Here is a 22,498-nt window from a genome sequence, read left to right as displayed (position 1 = left end):
CGATGTTGCGGCGCTTCTGGAACGGTTTTCGCATCATCCTTGCCTTAAATGATGTTACAAGAATATTTTCAAACGCAATACATATCTTATTACGATCGTGTAAATTCAAGTCTACATTTTGAGGCCTATCATACTTACGTTTCGTTAAAAACGATGAAACACGTAACGTAGACCGCTTTTGTCGGCGAGAGCGGCCGCTATGGTGGTATCAAGACGCCGACGGCCGCCTTTTCCTTTTGTTCAATAGTACTTTAAACTCTTAAATGAATACTGTAACAAACAATTAGAATGTTTATGTGAAAAATATATTTTTTTCTTATCATTTAAAATTTATTTTGCATTATATATCGTGATTGAAATAAATAAATTGCATAGGAAGATATTAAAGAGAACGTAGGCGGTTGGTGCGCCGGCTAACGCCGTCAACGGCGGCTGCAACGGCGATGCTGGCGGTTTGCTACAAAAGAGACTGCGATATGTACCGAGCTCAGTCATTCTTGCTCATACGTGCTGCTGTAACATCGTAACTCTACTTCCAATATAAATGTCGATTATTTAAGATTCTATATACTGTAAAAAAATGAAGAAATGTGGCGTGAATGTGTTACATTTTTACTAATATCGCATATATAATAACATTGTAATTTTATGTTATACCCTTCTTCTATAGTAACAAATTTTTAAAGTATATATATTTATACATATGTTATGTGCATTTATTTTCATTTATATATATATATATTTTCTTTTTCTTAACGAAAAATATGAATACTTAAAACATTGTTTTGCGTTTAGCAAGGAGTACCGATGTTCCTCTGTGAGTATAGTTTACGTTCATATCGGAGTTTTTATGCTAATCTCTCTTTTTCTCTCTTTCTCTGTGCCTGTGGTACGTATAAAAAGTAAAATTATAAACTTATTGTAAATCCTATAAATCTTTATACATGTAATTATCCGTAAGAAGTTCATCTGACACGTATAATATGTATATGACAGAGTAGGGAAGTACTGCGTAACAAAGACGAAATGATATGAAATTCATTTCTCTCCAAATTTCCAAATATCTTATATGCATTTAATTGGAACCATTTTGTATTAGGTTTCCTATTTGCACGAAGAATGTATGATTCAATTATTATTTCGTCTCTGTAATTTAACGATAAGAAATCTTTCAAAACGGAATACAAACAGAAGGGGTGTAAAATTATGGATAACATTCGTGCGCTTTTCGTTAAGATACCTTCGTTGGTTTTTATTATTATGTAAGTGAAATTAATCAATTTCCTCTTCCCTCCAGATAAATCATGCGAGTAGGCATCGTCGTTATTTTGGCTTTTGCCATTGGGATCGTTATGGCGACCTCTAGGAATCGTAATTATTCGCATTTCGGGAAATATCAGGCGAGATCACGAGTAGTTCGAGGCTTTATACCTCGACAAACGGGTATCGCAGTAGGCTTTGGGAAAAGGCAAAGTAATATCGTCAATGTTCCAAAAGTTGATAGACACGAACAAATTCTGTCCACGCTTTTGCGCTTCTTTCCACAAGGGTACATACATTTGTCATATTATACATTTTTCTTTGACGCATACCTTGGTGTAATTAATATGAGATATTTACATTTCAGGATCTCCATAGAATGGTTACTTCAGCAAATGAAAACGAATCCAGCTTTTGCCACTAAATTGACGCAAGTGTTGATAGATGGTCATGCGGATTTTATGTCGATGATGGATCGCTCTAATCCAGACAGAATAACTTGGCTACTTTAAAACTTTCACTGTATATTCAAGTGATGTACGAAATTTCTAGCTATACCTTCTAGTTTAATAAATCTACTATATTCAAAAATCTATTCTATCGTTATTAATTTGTACCGTTTCCCCAAAGCTTCTTCTCAGACCTTAATCAGTATTAAGAATGAATACAATTCAAAAATAGAAGTTTGAAAGCTTAAATGTAATTGGACGATCTCTTGCAGTGTGCCATATGTACACGTGAATTCATAAAGTAAGAATTGTGATTTAAACTGTGCTCAATTTAAAGCGTGATCTAAATAATGAAAATTAAGTACTTAAAATATTATATATTTTTTACATCACACATATTTTAAGTTATTTATATTAACGTAAAAATAAACAAAGTTCGAAAAAATACAATTTCAATCACGAACCCATCGCAAGAAATAGATGTACTACCCGTTTCGTATCACGGATAGCAACCTAAAGGTTTGAAAAATGAGTACGGGATCCAATGGAGAGGCAGAAGGGATGCATCCAAGCGGTTTCAGGATATAGCTGTCTATCTCGAAAGCAATCGATGGTTTATAGCATAGAAGGGCTTTCAGTTTCTGCGCTTCATGATTTTTTCGTTTGTGCATTGTCCTGCAGAAGATCCTGTGCTTTTAATTTAGTAGTGGGACACAGAGTTTTCAACGTTTAAGTAGAGTTAATCAGGGAAACAAAATTACGGGAGCAGAGCCCAAAATTAATCCGTAATTATCTGAGTGACATCGGCCACCTTAAGCCTCGGAGCCTTAAAATCTCCAAAGGCCCACAGGCATACGCGCGATAAAGGTAAGAATTCCACGACACGTTCTCGGCAATATATATTTTTTATAAACGGTGAAATCCCGTTTTTTCACATTTTTTTATTCACATTTCTACAGATTGTCCTGCAATAATATGTAACGATGTTACAGTGTTAACCTCAAACGTTCACGAAAATATTTCAATGAATTAAGTCAGTATATGATAACTAACGCATGTTGCGATTTAATTTTAATCACCTTTTTAATGGTAATTGGAAATTTCGTTTTCTTCCATTTCACGCCTGAATTTCCTCTATTATTTTACGCGATATAGTATCCACGAAATAATTAGAATATGTTCCTCGCGTACCGTACATCGTGATGGTCTATTTTACAATGATATTTCGAAATTCTTTAAAAATCAAATGATACGAGGAAAGTAACGCAAAGGTTGCTTAAAAATTATTTTAAAATGATGCTATAAATATTAATTTTTTAATAAAATTACGTTTTTTCTTCGTATGGTATTTACGAGTACAAGTTATTAGCACTACAATGTGGATACTTTATATCGCGGTAATTAACGAGACGCTACCACTTACATTGAAATAAACTTTACTCGTGCTTTTAAATATATTATTGCTGCAATCTGTACTGTATGTAATCCATTAGTAATTTACTCGTACCACTGGATTGGATATTATTTATGTTTGTATATATTAAACATTTTTATTTTATCATTAGTTGTAGAAAATTGTTTTCTAGTTAAAAATTGTATATACAAACTGAACATTTGGTTTCTAAATGAGTTTCTTTTGTTTTATTTCTAATGTACCTATTACTACCATCAGCTACAATAAATCATTGTTAACGGTTTTTGTCATTAATGACTATTTCCCAATAATTTTCTATTATTACATTTTATATATTGTGTTCATGTGATTTGATAGTAGTTTTGCTCATTTACAATGATAAAAAAACAATGCTTTAGTTCTTTTTTTCTCCTAAATTTTTCCATCTTCCCTTATTCTTTCTTTTCCCCCATATGCCCACAAGACATTCTTACAGGTTGAAAGTCCGTTCGTTATAGTTTCTAGTGCAGTACAAAACGGTTTACGGTTTACCGGTAATTCTTAGTTTGTGTTGTGTTCGAGTTGAAAGTTTAAAACGTAAAAGTTCCGCGCAAGAAATCTTGAAAAATTAACAGTATATATTGTAAATGTGAAAAAAGTTCAGTTTAAGTATAAAAGTACAAAAGTTGTTTAGTAAAAAAAAGTTACCGGCGTGATATAAAAAGTATGTTCGACACATTATGGATTGCTCGCGTTGTGCCTTCAAGAGCAAGTACTGCACAGGCTCTTATTGATACAGGTAAGCCCTGCGATGCTACTGATGCAGATTTTTCAGTGCTACATTTGGTCGGTTCGGCTAAAAAAATTCACTTCTCAAGTAAGAGGAAATTAACAATTTGTTTGAGCGATGGTCCCATTTCCTTTGTCAAATTATTATTGTATCTATTTATAAAAAAATGATTTGATTTACAGGCTAGAGTAATTCATCATGTCAGACTCTGGTTCAGAAAGTTCCTCTTCAGAGGGTTACGATGGAAGAAGAAATCGTGTTACATCTGCTGACAATATGGCATCGCCAAACTCCTCGCACCATTCATCTGTATCCGAGCACAAGTCTAGAGCAAGTTCTGTTTCTTCAAGAGAGAAATCCCCCGGATCCATTATATCAGAAAGGGATTCAAAGTCTCCAAGATATACACCAATATCACCAAAATCTCAAAGATCTGGATTGGCTTCTCCTAGCGATATGGGCTCTCCAAGATCTGCTCGTAGTTTATCAAAATCACCACCTGCTTCACCAAAATCGTATCATTCAGGAAATAATTCTTTAGATTCACCTAGAACAGATCGCAGTCTATCTCATTCTCCTGTGCAAGATGAAAGGTCATGCCCATCTACTCCTCAGGATTCTAAATCTTTACAATTCGAAGATACAGAACCTAAACAATTTGAACTAGAAGTAGACACCCAAAGATCTGCCGATAATTCTCTTAAATCGTATTCTTATAAAAATAGTGAATCTAGACAAAGTTCACCGAAATCACCAAGATCAGGACGTAGTTCTGCAAAATCGTTAATGTCTGGAAGAAGTTCTCCGAAATCTGGTCCAGCATCTCCTATGGACGATCAAGAATCAGAAAAACATTCGCCACCCCTTTCCCCAACAATAAAAGCTGGGTCATTCAACGAATTAGATGGAGAACAAATTTCAGATGGAGATATCGAAGATGAGCCTGAATCGATAACTAAATCGAAACCAGCGCCAATTACGCATGGCGAGGATTTATCTGATGTTTCTGATTTAGAAAGTATGGATGGAGTTGATGGAAATACCGAACATGAATCAGTACTGAAAGAAAATCAGCAAAATGAAGAGAAACGTATAAGTAATGATAAAATAGAAAAGGAGGATAAAAATGTACCCGTTGGGTTAACAGAAGAAAGTGAGCAGCTGGATTTTGAAGCTGATGGTCAGTGGAAAGATGAACGTGATGAAGGTAATTATTTTATCAATCATTGGAAACATTACAGGAAAATTTTATTTTATAATTAATATATTATTTTCCCTGATTTAAAAAAAAAAAATAAAATCTGAAATAAATATAATTAAATGAATGCTTTTTAGGTGAGACAGAAGGACTAATTATTAAAGAAAATAAAGACAAAACCGATAAAGATGGAAAAGATAAAGACAACAAAGATAAAGATAAAATGAAGTTAAAAGAAGGTGGCGATGGAAATGAAAAAGAAGAAGGAGAAGAAGACGGTGAGAAAGTAGAATCTGAATTAGAAGAAGGAGAGCTTAGCGATGGCGATGATGCACGACCAGAAGAAACAGAACCAAGACCTGTTTGCCGTTTTTATAATCGAGGCCAATGTACATGGGGCGTTAGTTGTAGATTTTTACATCCAGGTGTTACTGACAAGGGTAATTATACCATGTTTGACATGGTCAGACCAATGGCGTATCCGCCACACGCAGCTCCTCCGCACGAATTCAGACCCCATATCGATAGACCAAATATGGTGCGACCATTACCTGGTTATGGAGCTCCTTCACATACACCAAAAATAGAAGAACTTCCTACTGAGTCGGCATGGGAACGTGGATTACGACATGCTAAAGAAGTAAGTTTATTATTTGTACAAGATAATAGTGCAGTATGTACTTTTCTACACCTCTAATGGCAAGAAGAGTATTGACACAACGTTGTATTTATTCTGTATTAACATTTATATATAATAATTAATAACGTCCATAATTATAACACTTTTATAAAATTGTAATTTCTATTCATTTATTTTCTAACGTAGATGATGCGCAAAGCAAACAAACGCAAAGAGTCAGATATGGACTTTGAGGAAAAGAAAATGAATCTAAGCTTAGGACAAGACGAACTGGATAGAGAAGCAGGATATTATGTAAGGGCAGCCAGTCCAGAACCACCTGTTGAAAGGTGGCCACCTAGAGAGGCACCCAGAAGAATACCACCCCCTAGGCTTACACCAGAAAGATATATTGAAGAGCCTGATCCTTATTATGCACCACCAGCAGCACCACCAGAATATTATAGGTAAAAATTTTACGATATTTACTATTTATCTAACGTAAAAGTCGATAAAGAATATATCTGTTAAGATAAACATTCAAACACTTCTTCTCTTTTAAGGAGGGTACATTATAAGGCGGACACTCGAGTTACGGCTGAATACAGAGAACGTATTGATTATCACGCGATACCCCGTGGAACGCCTCATTCTGTTTCTCCAACGCCACATACCAGAGAAAGAGAAAGAGAACGCGAACGCGACAGGGAACGAGAATATTATGAGAAGTATGAGAAGAAACATAAGCGTCCATCAAGAGAAGTTATAGTAGAACGTATTCCACCGACCAAACCTTGGCGAGAGGAAGAACCACCCCCAGAAGAAAGAGGAAGAGGAGACGAATGGGCAGATCCTTGGATGCGTCGGAAGTCTCCGAGTACCGTACGACGAAATACATCGTCTCGACGATCACGAAGACAATCGTACTCTTCAGGCTCTTCATATTCATCGACTAGGTAATTTTTATTATTAATTTTAGAAGAACAATGCATACACTACTACCAAAAATGTACCTCAACAAAAAAAGATTGTTATCAGACTAGGCATTGACTTGTAATTTTTAGTTGTGCAACAGTTTCGTTGACTGAATGATTGCTATGGATTTACAGGACACTGTGCACATCTATAGTTATAAATTTGCATAGAGCTGCGCATTCCTATTCGTAGTCACTCAGGCAATTAAATATCTTACACAATTATTAATTATAATATTTTCAAATCTGCACTGCTAAACACACTTTGGTAGATTATTTAGATCGTATTGAATTTTTCAATTTTTTTCCTTGAATATATGGAAAAGCGTACTAGTGTACTGTATACTTGTTTTTAGTTCTAGCCGTAGCTCGAGCCGCTCTAGCTACAGTTCTTACGACTCCCTATCCAGGTCCCGTTCACCATCCCCTCCCTCTAGAACACGTGGTGCTGGCAAAGGGAAAGCAGTGGTGACATCGCCATCTGCAAATGCTCCAGCGGTTGCGGCTGCTGCGCCTCAACGTGGTGCCATGTTAATGAATCCACCCGCTCCTTCTCCTCGTCCACCTAAAGGTTCCATTTCTCCTACAACTGGTACACTTCACCGACGTGCTGGCCTTAACCCGCCTGCGCCAAGTCCGCTCTCTTCTCATCAACGTCATCACGAAAAGGCGAGAGATAAAGCAGCGATAGCAGCAGCTGCAGTAGCTAAAGTTATTAAAAGTCGATCGAGATCGAGGTAAAAATATATAAATACACATCGTATCTCGTTAATTATAATTACATCTAGATTAATTCTTTAATTGTTTTAGGTCTTCGCACAGTAGTTCAGGGTCAGAAAGCAGTGGTAGCAGTAGTGATTCCAGTGAGTCCAGTTATTCCTCTTCTTCTAGCGAGACACGTCGGAGGAAAGGTTCAACTCCGCCAGTAACACGAAAAGATTCGAAGGGCATCGATGCTTTGAAACTTAGCGGTACTAAACAACAAATCAAGCTTACATTAAAATCAACAAGCAATACCACGGCTGTGAAAAAGGTCGATCGTTCCGCTTTAATGGCTGGAAAAAAGAGGGGATTAGAATCTCCGCCACTAATTGATAGTAAGGCAAGTGTTGCTGCGGCTGCAGCTAAAGCAGCAAAGAAAGCAAGTTCACGGCGGGAAGAATTATTGAAACAACTTAAAGCCGTAGAAGACGCGATTGCGCGTAAAAGATCAAAAGTTTAATAACGCAGCACACAATCGTTTTGAAAACATGTACGTACATATTACACGTACGCAGACATGGTTATTCCCTAAAAATATTATGTAATTAGCTGCTATGATATAGCGCATGATATGAAAAGAAGTACAATTCATATCAGAGACAGAAGCATTTCTAATTTCACAAATTTTTCTAATCACGATTTCAATGTTCAATTTTTTAATTTTATTCGCCAATATGTAAAAAACACATATAATGCAAACAAATATAATACTGTATTACTGTAATTTCTTCTTCATTGGAGGTTCAAAAATATGTGTGCTTTGCTTATATACGCACGTACATATATACGCGTACCTATGTAAAAACTTCGAACCGTACATTTTTTTTTAATTAATCACAGTGGTTTGTAGTGGTAGAGTAAAAAATAAACTATAAGAGACGTTTTAAAACTGCCAAATGCACGTGAATGAAAACGAACGTGTAATTTATTTATATATGAATACGAATATTTTGTTGAAATATAGAAAATGTCGATAACCGCGTAACAAACTTAATATTTTTAAATAGATATAAACAAGTTTGGTGATGTGAACGACAATAAATGTCGTGCCAGTATAAATATTTTATCTTTTCTTTTTTTTTTTACATTACGCAGGAAATTAAGTTCATTATCATAATGTTAGCATTATTGCGTCAGGCGTGCAAAGTAAAAACGTTTGTATTAAACACATTCATTAGAGCGAGATAGAGACCGTTGATAGAAGTAATTCATTAACTATTTTTTTTATCCAAAGCAAAAAAGTAAATGTTATTAGAGAGTGTACGTATTTTATATAGCTGTTTTACGTTACATATACAATTGTAAGAAATTAAAAACCACAAAGAATGTTCATCCCATACGCGGATATACATATAGTTAAAATCAATTTGCTACACGTAGATAATAAACATTTACTGTATAAACGTACTGGCACAAACGTTTGATAAAAGTAATGTAAATTGAATTTCTTCATATAAGTTTGTGTAAACGTATAGCAAAAAGTGACACAAATGACACTTGCATATTCGTAATAAAAGACATGTATCACCAACTTTCTTATTACAAACATTCTATCAATCGACGGGGAAAACTGTTAACAAAAGGTATGTTAAGTATAAATTACGGAACAGGATCACAAAACGTGTATCTGTAACAGTAATCACAAAACTATGATTTTATTTATTTAACAGTCCGTGAAAAAGTAGGAAAACATTTCTTCGTTTAATCTTATTATATACAAATAAATTAAGATATAATCGGTCGTTATTTTATGCAGTTGATTTCTATCTCATAGAAAAGTAATAATGGTCATCAAACGGAACTATATAAATGACATAATCTGTTTAAAATACAGTAAACTACTATCTATACAGATAATTCAGGATTTAGTAGAATATCATCCTACACATCTTGTTAAATAAATATTATCCTAATATGTTGTTAAATAAATTTACAATTTATAACTTCAAACAGTTGCACAGATTAGAAAATGAAACTATTATAGAATTATTTTCAATAAATGTAAACATTCTCAGACCATAAGCTACACTTTTACATATGTCTATTACATGTAAAAAAAAAAAACGTTTTGATAAAGGTGGAAGCTAAAAAACATTTGTTAATCTTTATATTCTCGAAGCAGTTATTTCAGAATCTGATTGCCTATTAGTACCGATTGTATCAGTACTATCCTGACTCGTACGGATGGGCATTCCCATGAATCTATTGATACCATTTAATGTACTGCGTCTTGATCTAATTGCACTATTGTCATGACTTTTTACTTCGTTATACTTAAATAAACCATCGCCAGGAGCAGGTAACGAGTTTTTCGGAGACTTATACCACCACTGATACGTGACATACCAGGTTAAAACGGCAGCTATACCTCCAAGAAATTTTTCTATCATAATATGATAATAGAGCATGGTAGATATTAACATAGTGTCCCAAAGTAATTGTTGCAACGTCATCGCAACGAAAAGACCTCTCAGATAAGGTGTAAGCGCTTTGTGTGCTTTCTTCAAAAACTCCAAATCTAAGTTCGAGAGATTACGAAGCGGTCCGGTGCTGGGTTCATTCGGAGTAGTCCGCGAATGCTCCTCGCGCATAATCAAATCCTTTATACCTTCCCATCCGACCAACGAGGAGCCTTCTTCCGCTAAGATCAAACTAGAATATATAAGAATGAACGTATGTCCAGATATATCGAGACCGCTCCAAAATCTACCGGACTGAAGGCATTTCGCCTTCGTCTGCAACTGTGCGTCCTTCGTACTAAGGCAACGACCGTAATTCGTCTCGATGTAATTGAACAACTTGATCCATAGTAGCCACGCGATCGTGGCCAAGCCGAGCCTAGCTAAATGTTTCAGTAAAATCGACCTACGTCCGCAGCCAAGCGTATGCGCAGTCAACACGACCCATGGCACCGTTACGGTCAACAACCATCCCCATCCCCACTTCACAAAGTACTGATTGAGCGCGTTATCTGAACGCGAGAAGTATGTTCTTGGCATAGCAATAAAATCCGCTATCAACGACACCACGAATATCGCGCCGCAGTATATAGCAACCTTGAGTCTCGTGTCGAACAGCAGGGATTTCTTGCATACATGTAAAAACATCGTGACAAGTATAAGACCTATGGAGCTTGGGGCAGCAGTCGGTCGGGTCCCACCTCTATCCTCTTGGGTTGAATTCGGACGAAAGTTTAAACGGCTCGACCTTAAATTACTTGCCGTTGAGCCAAACATCCCGGGGCCGCCGGACGTTGTGTGTATGCCTCTTCGTTTTCCCGTGGCCATCGTATATAGTTAGTCCGAAGGTTATCATACGTATCTTATTGATATTCAGGATATACGTTATATCGCCACATGACAAATCTACCACCTTCTCGTACGATCAAGGTTATGTCTCGGCTCTACTTGCACCGTTTCCTTCACATTCAGATAAAATCCTGTGTGTGTACATAAATCGGCAGTACAATATTTATCAGTAGCTGCGCGCACTATATAAGACACCCATTACTCGAAATAGCACTACTACGCTGCGCTACGTCTGTGGCCGTACTGATCTGCTTTGTCATCCAATAGTCGCCCCCCTCTCCACTACTAACACAAGAAACTAATTTGAATTCTTAATCTCTCACCTTTAACTCTTTTAATGGAAAATATTCGACTGGCATTTGAAAATAATTTACGTAACTTCGTAAGTGTACGCTTACGAGGAATAATACGGATGTTTGTTTAAACAAAGTTAATAATTCGCAACAATTTTTTATCGTATTCCTCCAATTATTGAGGTCGAATATATTCCACAGTTTTGTTCAATTTATCTTCACGTGTATAATATATATTATATTTATATTAATTGAAAATTAGTATATTGAAAGTTCAAACGCTTCTGTAATGGAAATAAAATATTACGCGAGGCGTAAATCAAGAGACACAATATTGTATTTTGGAATGATAAACAATTTTTACAAACAATTTGTAAATGCAATTTCAAGCTGAAAAAATATAATACAAATATGACTAGAGTAAAATTTTTATCCGCTATTCGTTTTTATGTATCGTACTAGCGTTTAGGTGCAATAAGCTCTGTACCTTTTAGCAAAGATTTCACTTGCTAACTCTAATTTTATGTAAAACGACTTCGTGTACAATATCAAGCGATATTATAAAAGGAACTTTGCTATCTTTTTTAACATATTGTTAAACATATAAAAGTTTCAGCATGTTTCCTCTAATTGTTGCAATTAGTTTTGCAAATTTTACGCATTCGTTTATGATTCTTGTATACAGCTTTTGCAAGGCACCATTGAGAGTTCTTTTAAAATATATGAACATTAGAATAATTGCTTGTTATGAAAATTATTCTGCAATAAATTAGGCGCCTGTGAAAATCGTTGTTACGTTAATATCAAGTTTGACTAGCTTTTAGATGTTTATGGTCAGATACCATTAATCAATGACAATATTATCGCATTAGAGTATTTAAGCAAATTCACGAGGTGATCATTTCCGTTTCGTTCTTGAAATGTTCATTGTTTTTAACTATACGTTGAAAAACAGAAGAATCAATTTATCTACAAAAAAGTAGTAGCCCAGTAAAATGAGAATTAAATATTTGTATGTGGTAAGCTTGTGGCAAATGAATCCAATTTTACAACTTGTACTTTGGATGTTAATATCTTTGGTGATTCTACATCGTACGATGACCAGTAAGTTATCAATTCTGGAAATCCGTCTTCGCTAATATAATCAATTTTAATGGAACTAAAGCGTGCACGCGAACTCAAATTTGGCTGACAATTTCCGCCTCGACACAATTGAACGATGTCACTTTGACTTGCGTTCATAAGTTGTACATCTGTGTAATTTACAAAAACGATTAATACTCTTTCTATTAATCTTCTTTCTGTAACGACAGATGCTTTTTTGGTATGTTCAGATATCGGATTGATCCATTGCCAGAATTTAATGGCAAAACCAGAAGTGTAAGGTTTACCGGACATAATGAAAAAAGCTGGTTTCGATACAAAAGAATTTGGACTAACATGATCCCATATTACTATCGGTGGGCTCCCATGTTTTTGCAATGTTAGATTCACGCTAGCTCTGCAAAAGTCTCCCGGACACGAGTCCTCATTTTCGATGGATAGATAATGGAATGGTGTAATCTTCCAGTTATTTAATTCATCGTCGAATTTTAACGTTTTAAAAGTGCGAAACGTCATTGCCGATTTCGTTATCAATTTTTTATATTCTAGTAATTTCATAGCATGTAACAGTCCTTTAATAGTCATAGTTTTAGTCGCACCTATAAATGAAATAAAAGTTAACATATATCTTACTCAGCGATGTCATTAATAATTCTGTCTTCTTAACATTCTAATTTCTATATAAGAGACATGAATTTTTACGACTGAATATATCTATTATAATTATACTTAATCTAAATAATAGTCTAAATATACTTACTATTTCTATTATTATCATAACAAACATAAGATATGGTATCATTCAAGACATGATTATATATATCAATAAATGAACAATTTCTAGGCGAGTACCGTCCTAAAAGTTGACCAGTTCTTCCAGATAAAAGAACAAGATTAGGCTTATTTTTCGTTTCTACTTCCACACTCAAAAAATCTTCTACCCTATCGGAATCGATATCTGGTAAAATCACAGGTAATTTTTCAAATGTACAGATTTTCGAACTCCAGTGTATAGTGCCTGCAATAGGTTCAATACTAGCTAGGAGGCCTCGATCTCCAGCAACTATACAATCTGGGTTTCCAGATCGATCAGTATCAACAGAAATACAATCAATATCAGTTGGTGGTCTTTTCAATGAAACCAACCATAATGGTAAACCACTATTGCCTTGTATCGACATAACTCCTCCACCATTTGCCGATATTTGTCTCTGGTCCTTATTTGTATCATTTCCTCTATAAAGTTGTCCGCGAAGAAGCAGTATGAGATTCGATGGATTGCCATGAATAATTGAAATAGGACCTTGTATCTCTAAAAGTATTTACTTAAATGATTAAATAAATAATCCTACATTTAGACTTTTAAAACTCACCTACTCCTTGTAAAGTTTTATCCCAGGATATAGACGAGTCAGGTTTATTTACCGAAGGACAAACCATTGAATTGTCGCAAGGTAAAACATATAGAAATATAATTATCGTTACGATGCATAATAGTACAGAAGCAATCAAACAAAACCGTCGTAAAGGAGACATATCATGTCTTTTCCACAAATCATTTTGGTCGTTGCCTTCAACTACCATTATAGGTATATCATCTCTATAATATTTAAGCATATTTTGTCCATTTTTCGCACGATTTCCTATGTTTTTCGACTCATCCAATGGATAATACACTCCATTTTCATGGATAGTATTTGCTTGCTAGAATATTTATACGCAAAATACATAGTTCTGTTTACATTATTTGCAGATACAATTGTTATAAATATTACTTGCAAACCCTGATGTTAAATATATTATTGATTGATTGTAACAACAACATAATCCTAAAATTATGTACTCTACAGAACACAATGCCTTGAATCCTCATAATTTATAAATGTTAAACTAGTATGATAAGATGGACAATATGCTTTCCACTGTTATCACTAAACCTGCTTCGTTACTGACAGAATGTAATAATGAAAACTGTGAATCTCTGGGAATTAATAACAATTTTTAAACCATTGTTTATACTTGCAATTTACAACGCGAATAGAGGAAAATGAGATTGTTGATAACCATTACTCACCGGTTGAGTTTCATCGCTATGATCTTTAGGAGTTTCAGTTGGTTGAGCTAAACAGTCTTCTTCATCTTCAGTATCAGTATTGCTTATACTTTGAGGCAAGGGGGTATAACCTTTCCCACCGTGATCGGACATGTCAAATTTCCGTGTAGAATCTCAAATTCTAAAAGTAAAGAATTCGTCTAAATATTATCCTACATGTATACATAAATATACGCGTATATTTATTTATTTATGTCGTCATCGTGACGCTGTGAAGCGTGAAGTATTGGTACAGAATGAACGCACTTTAGAATCGATATATCACATTAAGATTACAGAATTACAGAATTGTTCGAATATAATAATACATAAAATAAGCCTCGTGTGTAAATCGTCTCGATGATCCTGTCACGATACGCGATACTAATGCGAACGTACTGCTACGATTACCGTTCAATAGCAAATGACTTTATTTGTCCCTAGATACTACTAGATGAAACTATTTCTCATTGGACGATCGTTACCACGTGCTTGTTTCATTAGCTATTCAGCCCAACAAAGCCTTAATTTAATTTTAAATAATTGATAGCATTTTAAGTTAGTGTGTATAAAATTTAATTATTTTATAAATTGATAAAATAACGAGAATATCTCGTTTTAATTATCTGTTAGTATTAATTTATAGAATCAAGATGGCTATATATATATATGTATATATATCATATATGTATTGAAAAATATAATATACAAGTGGCCAATATAGTTTATATTAAATATAATTATATTTTATATAGAATGCCAAAATAGTAAGAGTAACAGTTACAAGAAGTTTATTTCCTCGTATTACTACATAAATATATTATATATTTCAACTTAAGTCACCATCGGTTAAGAATTTATAGCTATAACATATTTCTTATTTCATAAAATTTTCCATGTAGATGTTCTTTTTTTTTTATTATGCATCCTATTAAATAAATATACTTACATTTATTTATCTATGTTTGCTTTTACATTTTTATACACACAAAGGTTGTTTTAATATCATATTTTTAACATTGAAACAATGTATAAACATCCAATGACACAGTAAAGTACAAATATTTAATTGGAGTTAGGTACATTGTATAATTTACTTATGAAGCACATGTAAATTAACCATATAAAACATACATAAGTTAATTTTTACCTGAAAATGTAATGTAATCACATAAAAAATTACTAATTGTGCCATTTTGGTATAGTTCACATAATAACACAAGTTATAAGTTTTCTTGGATCTGTGAACAATTGGCACCGAGTATGTAAAAGAGAGGGGGAGAGAGAGAGAGAGTCTTGTAAATTTTATATTTGTGACCTGTTTTTATATTAAGTTTCATTGTATAAAACGAAACAAATAAAATTATTATAATCTATCCCTCTCTCTACAAAAACATTTAATGTGAAAGACAATTACATTTCCATTCAATTTGTTTTATAATAAAATTAAAGGCAAACTTCTCTTTTTTTACAATGCTACATCTACAATTAAAATAAGCAAATGTTCAGTGCCATGATATTCAATAATTATTGTATGTCAGATTATTTAATACAATTTGTTAAAATACACAATATTAATTCTGTGTTTGTAACATTTACTCCAACAGTATAGTTTATTTTATCCTAATTATACTGTCAGAGGAAAATTGTTAATAACATACAGCGTGTTTAGAATTTTTATGTACAAACACATATTATGACATGGCACTGTTTGTAACAAAAATGTTAAAATTCACTTTGATTTGTTGTCAACATTAATTAATATATAGTAATTATAAACAGATTAATACACATGTGTAACTTACGGTAACAAGTCAAAGAACTTTATACTAAAATTAATACTATGCATTTAATAATCTTTTCAAAAATATAGAGATTTACTGTTTTCTAAAGTAAAATAAATAGTATGTTATTTATATTATTTCAAATGACATGTACGAAATGTACTTTACGGATGAGGTTTGTATCTGTTATGTATACTACGGTCTTAAATGCACAATAAAGATTTAAAAATATATTGAGATCTGATCGATTTAAGTATATATATGTATCTATCTAATATTGGGCGAATATTTGCATAAAAGTTATTCGCTGATAAATTCACACATTGTAAACTTATAATTTATTGAAAGAAAATATTTAAAAAAAAAATGTTTGACATAGATATTTATAAGACATCTCAAAAAAATATTTGTAAGAAATTTAAAGTATGTTTTGCATAACATACTATGTGGTCAACATTCTTTGGTTTAACTATCATAAAAGAAATATAGTCAAATTTCTATCATCATCACAGTTTAATAAAAATTTTTGATAGAAAATGGACTGTTTGATGCGGAATGCAAAAAAACTGCAAATATATGCATATTTCTTAATTTCCTAATTTTAAAATAAATATAATCGTTATAATTTAATTTAGTGCATTATGTGATTAATATTGTTAATGCTGTTTACAATAAACATACATTGTACAATATCCAAACAAATGTTAGAAATAATATTTCTAACACTTTTTCCTATTCAAAAGTAATTTTACGATTCAATGATAACTATCATCAGTATTAGAATATTAGTACATATTTAACAAACCCCTGTTATCTAATGAATCCTTTAAGGTTTGAAATAATTGAACTTGCTGCTCTGGTTTTAAACTATAAACCTATGTATAAAACAAATAAAGAATAAATTAAAATTCTAGTTTATTTAGTATATTAAAATATATATATATATGTATATCTACCTGTTGTAAAAGTTTCTGAGGTGTTTCAGTTTGAATAAATGAAGATATATAGACATTTACAAATGTTGCCATTAAATACTGACAATCAAATCTATCCATTATTCCTCCATGACCAGGAATAACATCTCCAAAGTCCTATGGTAATTGCATGAATTGAAGTATTACTGATTGTGAAATTTGTTTTTATGAAAAATAATCAATAAATTACCTTAATTTTGAATGCTCTTTTAAAACCACTTGCAAAGAACCCTCCAAATGGTCCAAGTACAGAACTAAATACTGACATTGATAATGAATGAAGTAAAAATGGATACATAGTTATTGTAGATCTTCCGCTAAACTATAAAGAATAATATATCAGTTTTTATATATTTCTATCATATAAAAAATTAGAATGTGAAAAACATTGAGAATCCAGTCTTTATTAACTTTCAGAAAACAAGAAATAAAATATCTCTTATAGACAATACTCTTTTTCTTATATTTTTAAAATCTAATTTTTAAGTACTACATAATTTTTAGTACTCCTCATCCTTTGAGTAATAGCAATGTATCTTAAGAGCTATAAAAAAAATCGTTTAGCTTAAAAAAGCAAGTATATCAAGAATAGATTCTCATGTTTGTTTCTTAACTCTTTATACATAAGTATCACTTATTTAGTTACCATTTTCCACACGACTTGTAAACAATTAGGTAAGGTATATTCCTGAGGTTGAAATAATGCTGATGGTTCACAATCCATAGTCATGCGCCCTAAAGCTTCACTGTATTCAATGGGACAAACAAAATAACGGTACTGGCACATGACGTATGATATCTATGGAAACATATTTTATAAAAGTTTTACATTTTAAATAAATGTAATAAAACATATGTAATTTAAAAGCATGAATACAACTGTACCAATAAACCAAGTATAACTGTTGAAACACCACCACCTATAAAACCTTCCCAAGTCTTTTTTGGAGATAATTTAATCAAAGGTGTTTTACCAAAGAAGAAACCAAACATGTATGCCATTACATCATTTATCACTATCATACTAACTGGAACAATGAACCTAAATCAAATAAAATACATATAATGTTATAATAATAATTACTGTAAGAAGGAAGAGGTCTTGTACAAGTTATTAGCTTACCATATCAAGCCCTCAAAAATATTTTTAATTATCAGGTAACTTTGAGTCACGACAATAAGTAGGGCAACATGTGTCCAAGCAAACAGAGAGAACTGTTTCATATAATACTTTTTTACAAGTGATAATACAAACCATACAAATCCAACGATATATAGACAAAATGAAATAAAACGATGATACGTAACAAGTACACGTAAATATTCCTGTAAATAAGAAACAAAATTAAAAATTATAATGATATTTATATACATATTTATCACATAATTGATTTAAATTTAAACATATGTAGGAAACCCTGCAAATAAGGACTGAAAGCCATACAACTGTAAAGGCACTTTGGGAAGCTTTGTCTATTGATTTTATGTCAATGTTAGGTGTGTTCATAAGGGTGGAATTTTTAGTTTAAATTAATTATATATATATTGTCAAGTTATGTATGAAATTAAATCTTCCTGATTTAAGATTAAGTATAATTACCGTTCGGTTAATCACTACAGCAAAATAGTCCATCAGATTTTCTCCATAGAAGAAATAATTGGAAGTGATTAAGAAATACCATGATAGAGATCTGAACCATGGTAGACCATGAATTCTATAAACTGCATATCCAATATTAATTATTTCTTGGAAACATTTTACTTGTACAACTAATGTCTGAAAAGGTATATAAGAATATTTATAGGAAATTAAATAAGGAATGCAAGCTTTCAGTTTATGCATTGTATCTTAGAAATTAATGATAACAGATTTAAAATACCTTATCATTTATCATAATACATCAAGATAAATTATCTCTTCTGATATAATAGAAAAGGATATAATCTTTGCAAAAACTATATAATCTGTTTACCTCCAAAAAAACAAATTTAAACAGCATCTGAATGGTACTTACTGTAGCCATCAATGCTAGTGGTCCAATGTAAATAATACCGCAAAATCCAGCAATCATAAATAAGGTAAAAATAGTTCTAATCACCCAATTTTTCCAGCTATAAAACAATTTCATTTATGTCATCATTCGATATAATTCGCATAAATTAATCGTTTAAAAAACTATACCGATCGGGTAAGCCAGAAAGAGCTGAATCCAAGATATGTGGAGTATGATCTGTTCCTTGGGGTAGAGTTTTAGCCAATTCTTCAACTTCCAACTTCGCGTCATCTTCAGATTCCACATCTTCTTTCTGTAAGGTGTATAATCCAAACTATTTGTTAATATTATCGCAGTAAGCATAATATAAAATATTGAATACTCAGTCTCATTAAAATTAAAGAAATTTATAAATTAATTTTACATATACATTTTTGTGTACAACCATTAATAAAATAACCGTTAACAGTTATTTTTACAGATACCCAAGTATATCTAGGCATTAATTAAGCACGTCAGAGAAAGTTGCATAAACAACACTGAGTGATAATGGATTGGTATAAATACGGTGCGTATTAAAAATAAGTTTTAAAAAAATCGCATATCGCAGAGTATATATATATTAAAGCATCTCTATATGCATGTGTAGATCGTAGAAGCAATTGTTGTATAATATTGGCAATGACAATTAATTCATCATCGAGTCATTTAATTAAATTTAATCTTATAGAAGAGAAAGACCAGTTAATAAGCAATAGTACGTAACGATCAAAGATCTCGAGGAACAGGTTTGTTAAACAGCAATTATTATTAGTACGTTACCAAGCACAAGTAACGAAGAATAAAAAATGTTTAATTTACCTGATCATCACTGACATCCCGCGTTTCTGCCGATGTATCGCCAACCAATCTTTGTCGAATTTCCGACATGTTTTACGCGTTTAACAATTCACGACACTTACGCAGAGAGAGACACTTTAAGTATAAAGCAACACTTTGACCATTGATTTATATCATTTAACTGCATATTTACATACTTAAACATATACTGGAATAAAACGGACGTGACACACAGCAATCATATTTGCGCAACTAAATTGACGGGTTAGCGCAGGCTACAATCATCGTCGATGTTCGGTTCAGTTCGGGTCCGTTCGGAAAATCAATGATAAAAAAAGCTAACGAAATCTTAATGCCTTGTTCACAATCTCGTTTGAATTTTATTGCTAATTGCATGTAAGAAATCGTCTGCTTTAAATAAAATTTTTATCAACTAATTATCTCCGTCTCTCTCGAACTTTTTCGCGATACACGTATCGTTTCTTCGAATAAATTCAGATGTACCGATATGCACATGCTCGAGAACAAGCAAGAAGAAAGAAGGCTCTCCCATCTGTGACACACGGATTCTATGCTCGATGTACACAATCAAACCACAACACAACGAATTGATCAATGACAGAACGACCACGTGCGTATACGGCTGTGTTAGACGATGGTTGGCTCCAAAGAACTTTATATTATAGATGGAGGAGCCTTCTTTCCGCTTCTATGTCTGAACATGCGCCTTAGAGGTTAAGCGATAGTATATAAACCGACTGTATACATAAAACACTACCTTTACCGTACGAAATATACAGTACGAGGAATGTTTGCATGTTGTTACAATGTAATGTTTGTAGAATGTTTCGTTCTTATGTACGTTGTATTAAAAAATAAAGAATATCAATAGAAAGTAGATGATAAATTTGTTTGAACTCTCTGAAAGTTTACACCGATATCAAACGTCATTTATAGTATACGATCTAAGCGATAAAAATAGAATATAGAAATTAACAATACAGCATGACATTACCCGGAATCGGAGTGTTCGGTACAGGAAGTATTGTCAGGATAATTATTCCGTTTTTAAGAGAGAAAGGCTTCAGGATCGAAGCAATATGGGGACGTACACTAGCAGAAGTGTCAGAGGTTGCGAATGATCTTGAAATACCATTTCATACTAGTCGAATCGATGATGTGTTGCTTAGGAAGGATGTTGATTTAATCTTTATCATGTGCTCTCCTAGCTTGCACGCACAGATTGCAGTGAAAGCGCTGGGGATAGGAAAACATGTGGTTTGCGACAAACCGGCGGGCTTGAGTCAAAGCGAAGCTTTGAAGATGGTCAGAGCTGCGCAATACTATCCTTCGTTAATAAGCATTGTGAATCATAGTCTAAGATTTCTACCAGCGTTCGTTAGCATGAAGAAAGCTTTAGAAGAAGGATATTTAAATGGTCCTGTGAACGTCATAGAAGTCAGAGTACATATGGGCAGTTTATTACACAATGGTGAGCAATTCGCAGTATAAAAAATTGTTTTATATATACTCATTTTTTATCTTCTAGGTACATACGTATAATCCATAGAAAAATGATCTTTTCTTCTTGTGTTTCAGTGACCTATATAAGTTATCAGCATAAGTAGAATAATATTGAAGTATTTATATATTCGTTAAATAAAGTTTTGTTCATTGTTACAGGCTACGACTGGTTGTGCGATGATACAATGGGAGGAGGAATTTTAGCATTAGTTGGAAGTCACGTGATAGATTTAATTTTCCACTTAATCGGTCACCGTGCCTCGAGGGTACACGCTGTAGTTCGAACTTTTACTCAAACAACAAAACACATAAATGGAATTAGGCATGTTACATCGCCGGATTTCTGCAGTTTCCAAATGGAATTAAGCGGAGGCACACTAGTGACGGCGACGTTAAGTAATCATCTACAGGGTCAACTATCGCAAGAAGTATTAATATGCGGAGGCGGTAATCATCTCCTTGTCCGTGGCGGAGATTTGCACGGCTGTCGTAATGGACAGGAGGAGATATTATATCGCGATACAGACGATTTACAAGATATATCATTCCCCATCGCTGATTCTATCCCGAGACCATACATTAAAGGATTGAGGAAGATGATTGCTGCCCTGAGGGAAGCTTTTCAATCTGTTGAAGATAAAAAGGGCTGGATAAAAGAACCTGTATTCTCCGCGTCATCCTTCGAGGATGGTTTATATGTACAGGCAGTTATAGACGCTTTGCGGCAAAGCAATAAACGGCGAGAATGGGTAAAAGTTAGTATTTTAACAGAGGAACCAGACCCAAATCCTTTATTAAGCGCAGCTGTTAGAGCCACAGCTATATCGATATAAGATGAACCTAGAAATTAAATCAAGATATTTAACATTGACGAAGAAGACGGTATTCTTACCATGTTATAATTTCATAATTATTATTTAAAAGGCAGCTACATTCTAGTTCCAGTTTATGTATACAGTACAGCAGGAATGTTTAATGACTCTAGATTTAATTTCAAATAATTTAACAGAAATTACTAAAATATAAATTATTTTCCAATAATCAATTATTTTTACTGTAAAAATATATATATTTTACACTGTAAATATGTGCATAAATACGTGTATATTGTATTTTGGAAATTTTATAACATTATTTATA

The 22,498-nt window shown here is 33.1% G+C and overlaps 6 protein-coding genes across 6 annotated transcripts; 3 read left to right on the top strand and 3 right to left on the bottom strand.

The window, feature by feature from the left end:
- Nucleotides 1-1,304: 1,304 nt before the first annotated feature.
- Nucleotides 1,305-1,855, top strand: LOC143424742 (allatotropin). The gene is made up of 2 exons (XM_076897009.1): nt 1,305-1,549; nt 1,628-1,855. Exons 1-2 carry the CDS (start codon nt 1,305-1,307, stop codon nt 1,770-1,772), a joined length of 390 nt encoding a protein of 129 aa, XP_076753124.1. The 3' UTR covers nt 1,773-1,855.
- A 482-nt stretch (nt 1,856-2,337) lies between these two features.
- Nucleotides 2,338-8,026, top strand: LOC143424667 (uncharacterized). Its single transcript, XM_076896894.1, has 7 exons — nt 2,338-2,576; nt 4,075-5,099; nt 5,228-5,730; nt 5,917-6,176; nt 6,273-6,665; nt 7,040-7,420; nt 7,494-8,026. Exons 2-7 carry the CDS (start codon nt 4,091-4,093, stop codon nt 7,903-7,905), a joined length of 2,958 nt encoding a protein of 985 aa, XP_076753009.1. The 5' UTR covers nt 2,338-2,576; nt 4,075-4,090; the 3' UTR covers nt 7,906-8,026.
- A 1,043-nt stretch (nt 8,027-9,069) lies between these two features.
- On the bottom strand, nt 9,070-10,839 carry Fitm (acyl-coenzyme A diphosphatase Fitm). The gene has a single exon (XM_076896963.1). The coding sequence runs from the start codon at nt 10,730-10,732 to the stop codon at nt 9,551-9,553; it is 1,182 nt and encodes a 393-aa protein (XP_076753078.1). The 5' UTR covers nt 10,733-10,839; the 3' UTR covers nt 9,070-9,550.
- A 526-nt stretch (nt 10,840-11,365) lies between these two features.
- On the bottom strand, nt 11,366-14,554 carry LOC143424684 (uncharacterized). Its single transcript, XM_076896919.1, has 4 exons — nt 14,225-14,554; nt 13,524-13,854; nt 12,911-13,462; nt 11,366-12,749 (listed from the first exon to the last, which is right to left on the bottom strand). The coding sequence occupies exons 1-4, from the start codon at nt 14,354-14,356 to the stop codon at nt 12,049-12,051; spliced, it is 1,716 nt and encodes a 571-aa protein (XP_076753034.1). The 5' UTR covers nt 14,357-14,554; the 3' UTR covers nt 11,366-12,048.
- Nucleotides 14,555-15,285: 731 nt separating this feature from the next.
- Cds (CDP-diacylglycerol synthase) lies at nt 15,286-20,114 on the bottom strand. The gene is made up of 10 exons (XM_076896943.1): nt 19,856-20,114; nt 19,183-19,307; nt 19,016-19,112; nt 18,601-18,777; nt 18,124-18,326; nt 17,886-18,042; nt 17,647-17,799; nt 17,191-17,322; nt 16,983-17,117; nt 15,286-16,901 (listed from the first exon to the last, which is right to left on the bottom strand). Exons 1-10 carry the CDS (start codon nt 19,922-19,924, stop codon nt 16,812-16,814), a joined length of 1,338 nt encoding a protein of 445 aa, XP_076753058.1. The 5' UTR covers nt 19,925-20,114; the 3' UTR covers nt 15,286-16,811.
- A 506-nt stretch (nt 20,115-20,620) lies between these two features.
- On the top strand, nt 20,621-22,230 carry LOC143424709 (glucose-fructose oxidoreductase domain-containing protein 1). The gene is made up of 2 exons (XM_076896964.1): nt 20,621-21,326; nt 21,518-22,230. The coding sequence occupies exons 1-2, from the start codon at nt 20,840-20,842 to the stop codon at nt 22,189-22,191; spliced, it is 1,161 nt and encodes a 386-aa protein (XP_076753079.1). The 5' UTR covers nt 20,621-20,839; the 3' UTR covers nt 22,192-22,230.
- The last annotated feature ends 268 nt before the right edge of the window (nt 22,231-22,498 follow it).

Source organism: Xylocopa sonorina, chromosome 6 (assembly GCF_050948175.1).
Source record: "Xylocopa sonorina isolate GNS202 chromosome 6, iyXylSono1_principal, whole genome shotgun sequence".
Classification (NCBI taxonomy): domain Eukaryota; kingdom Metazoa; phylum Arthropoda; class Insecta; order Hymenoptera; family Apidae; genus Xylocopa; species Xylocopa sonorina.
This window is presented reverse-complemented; position numbering and strand designations above follow the sequence as displayed.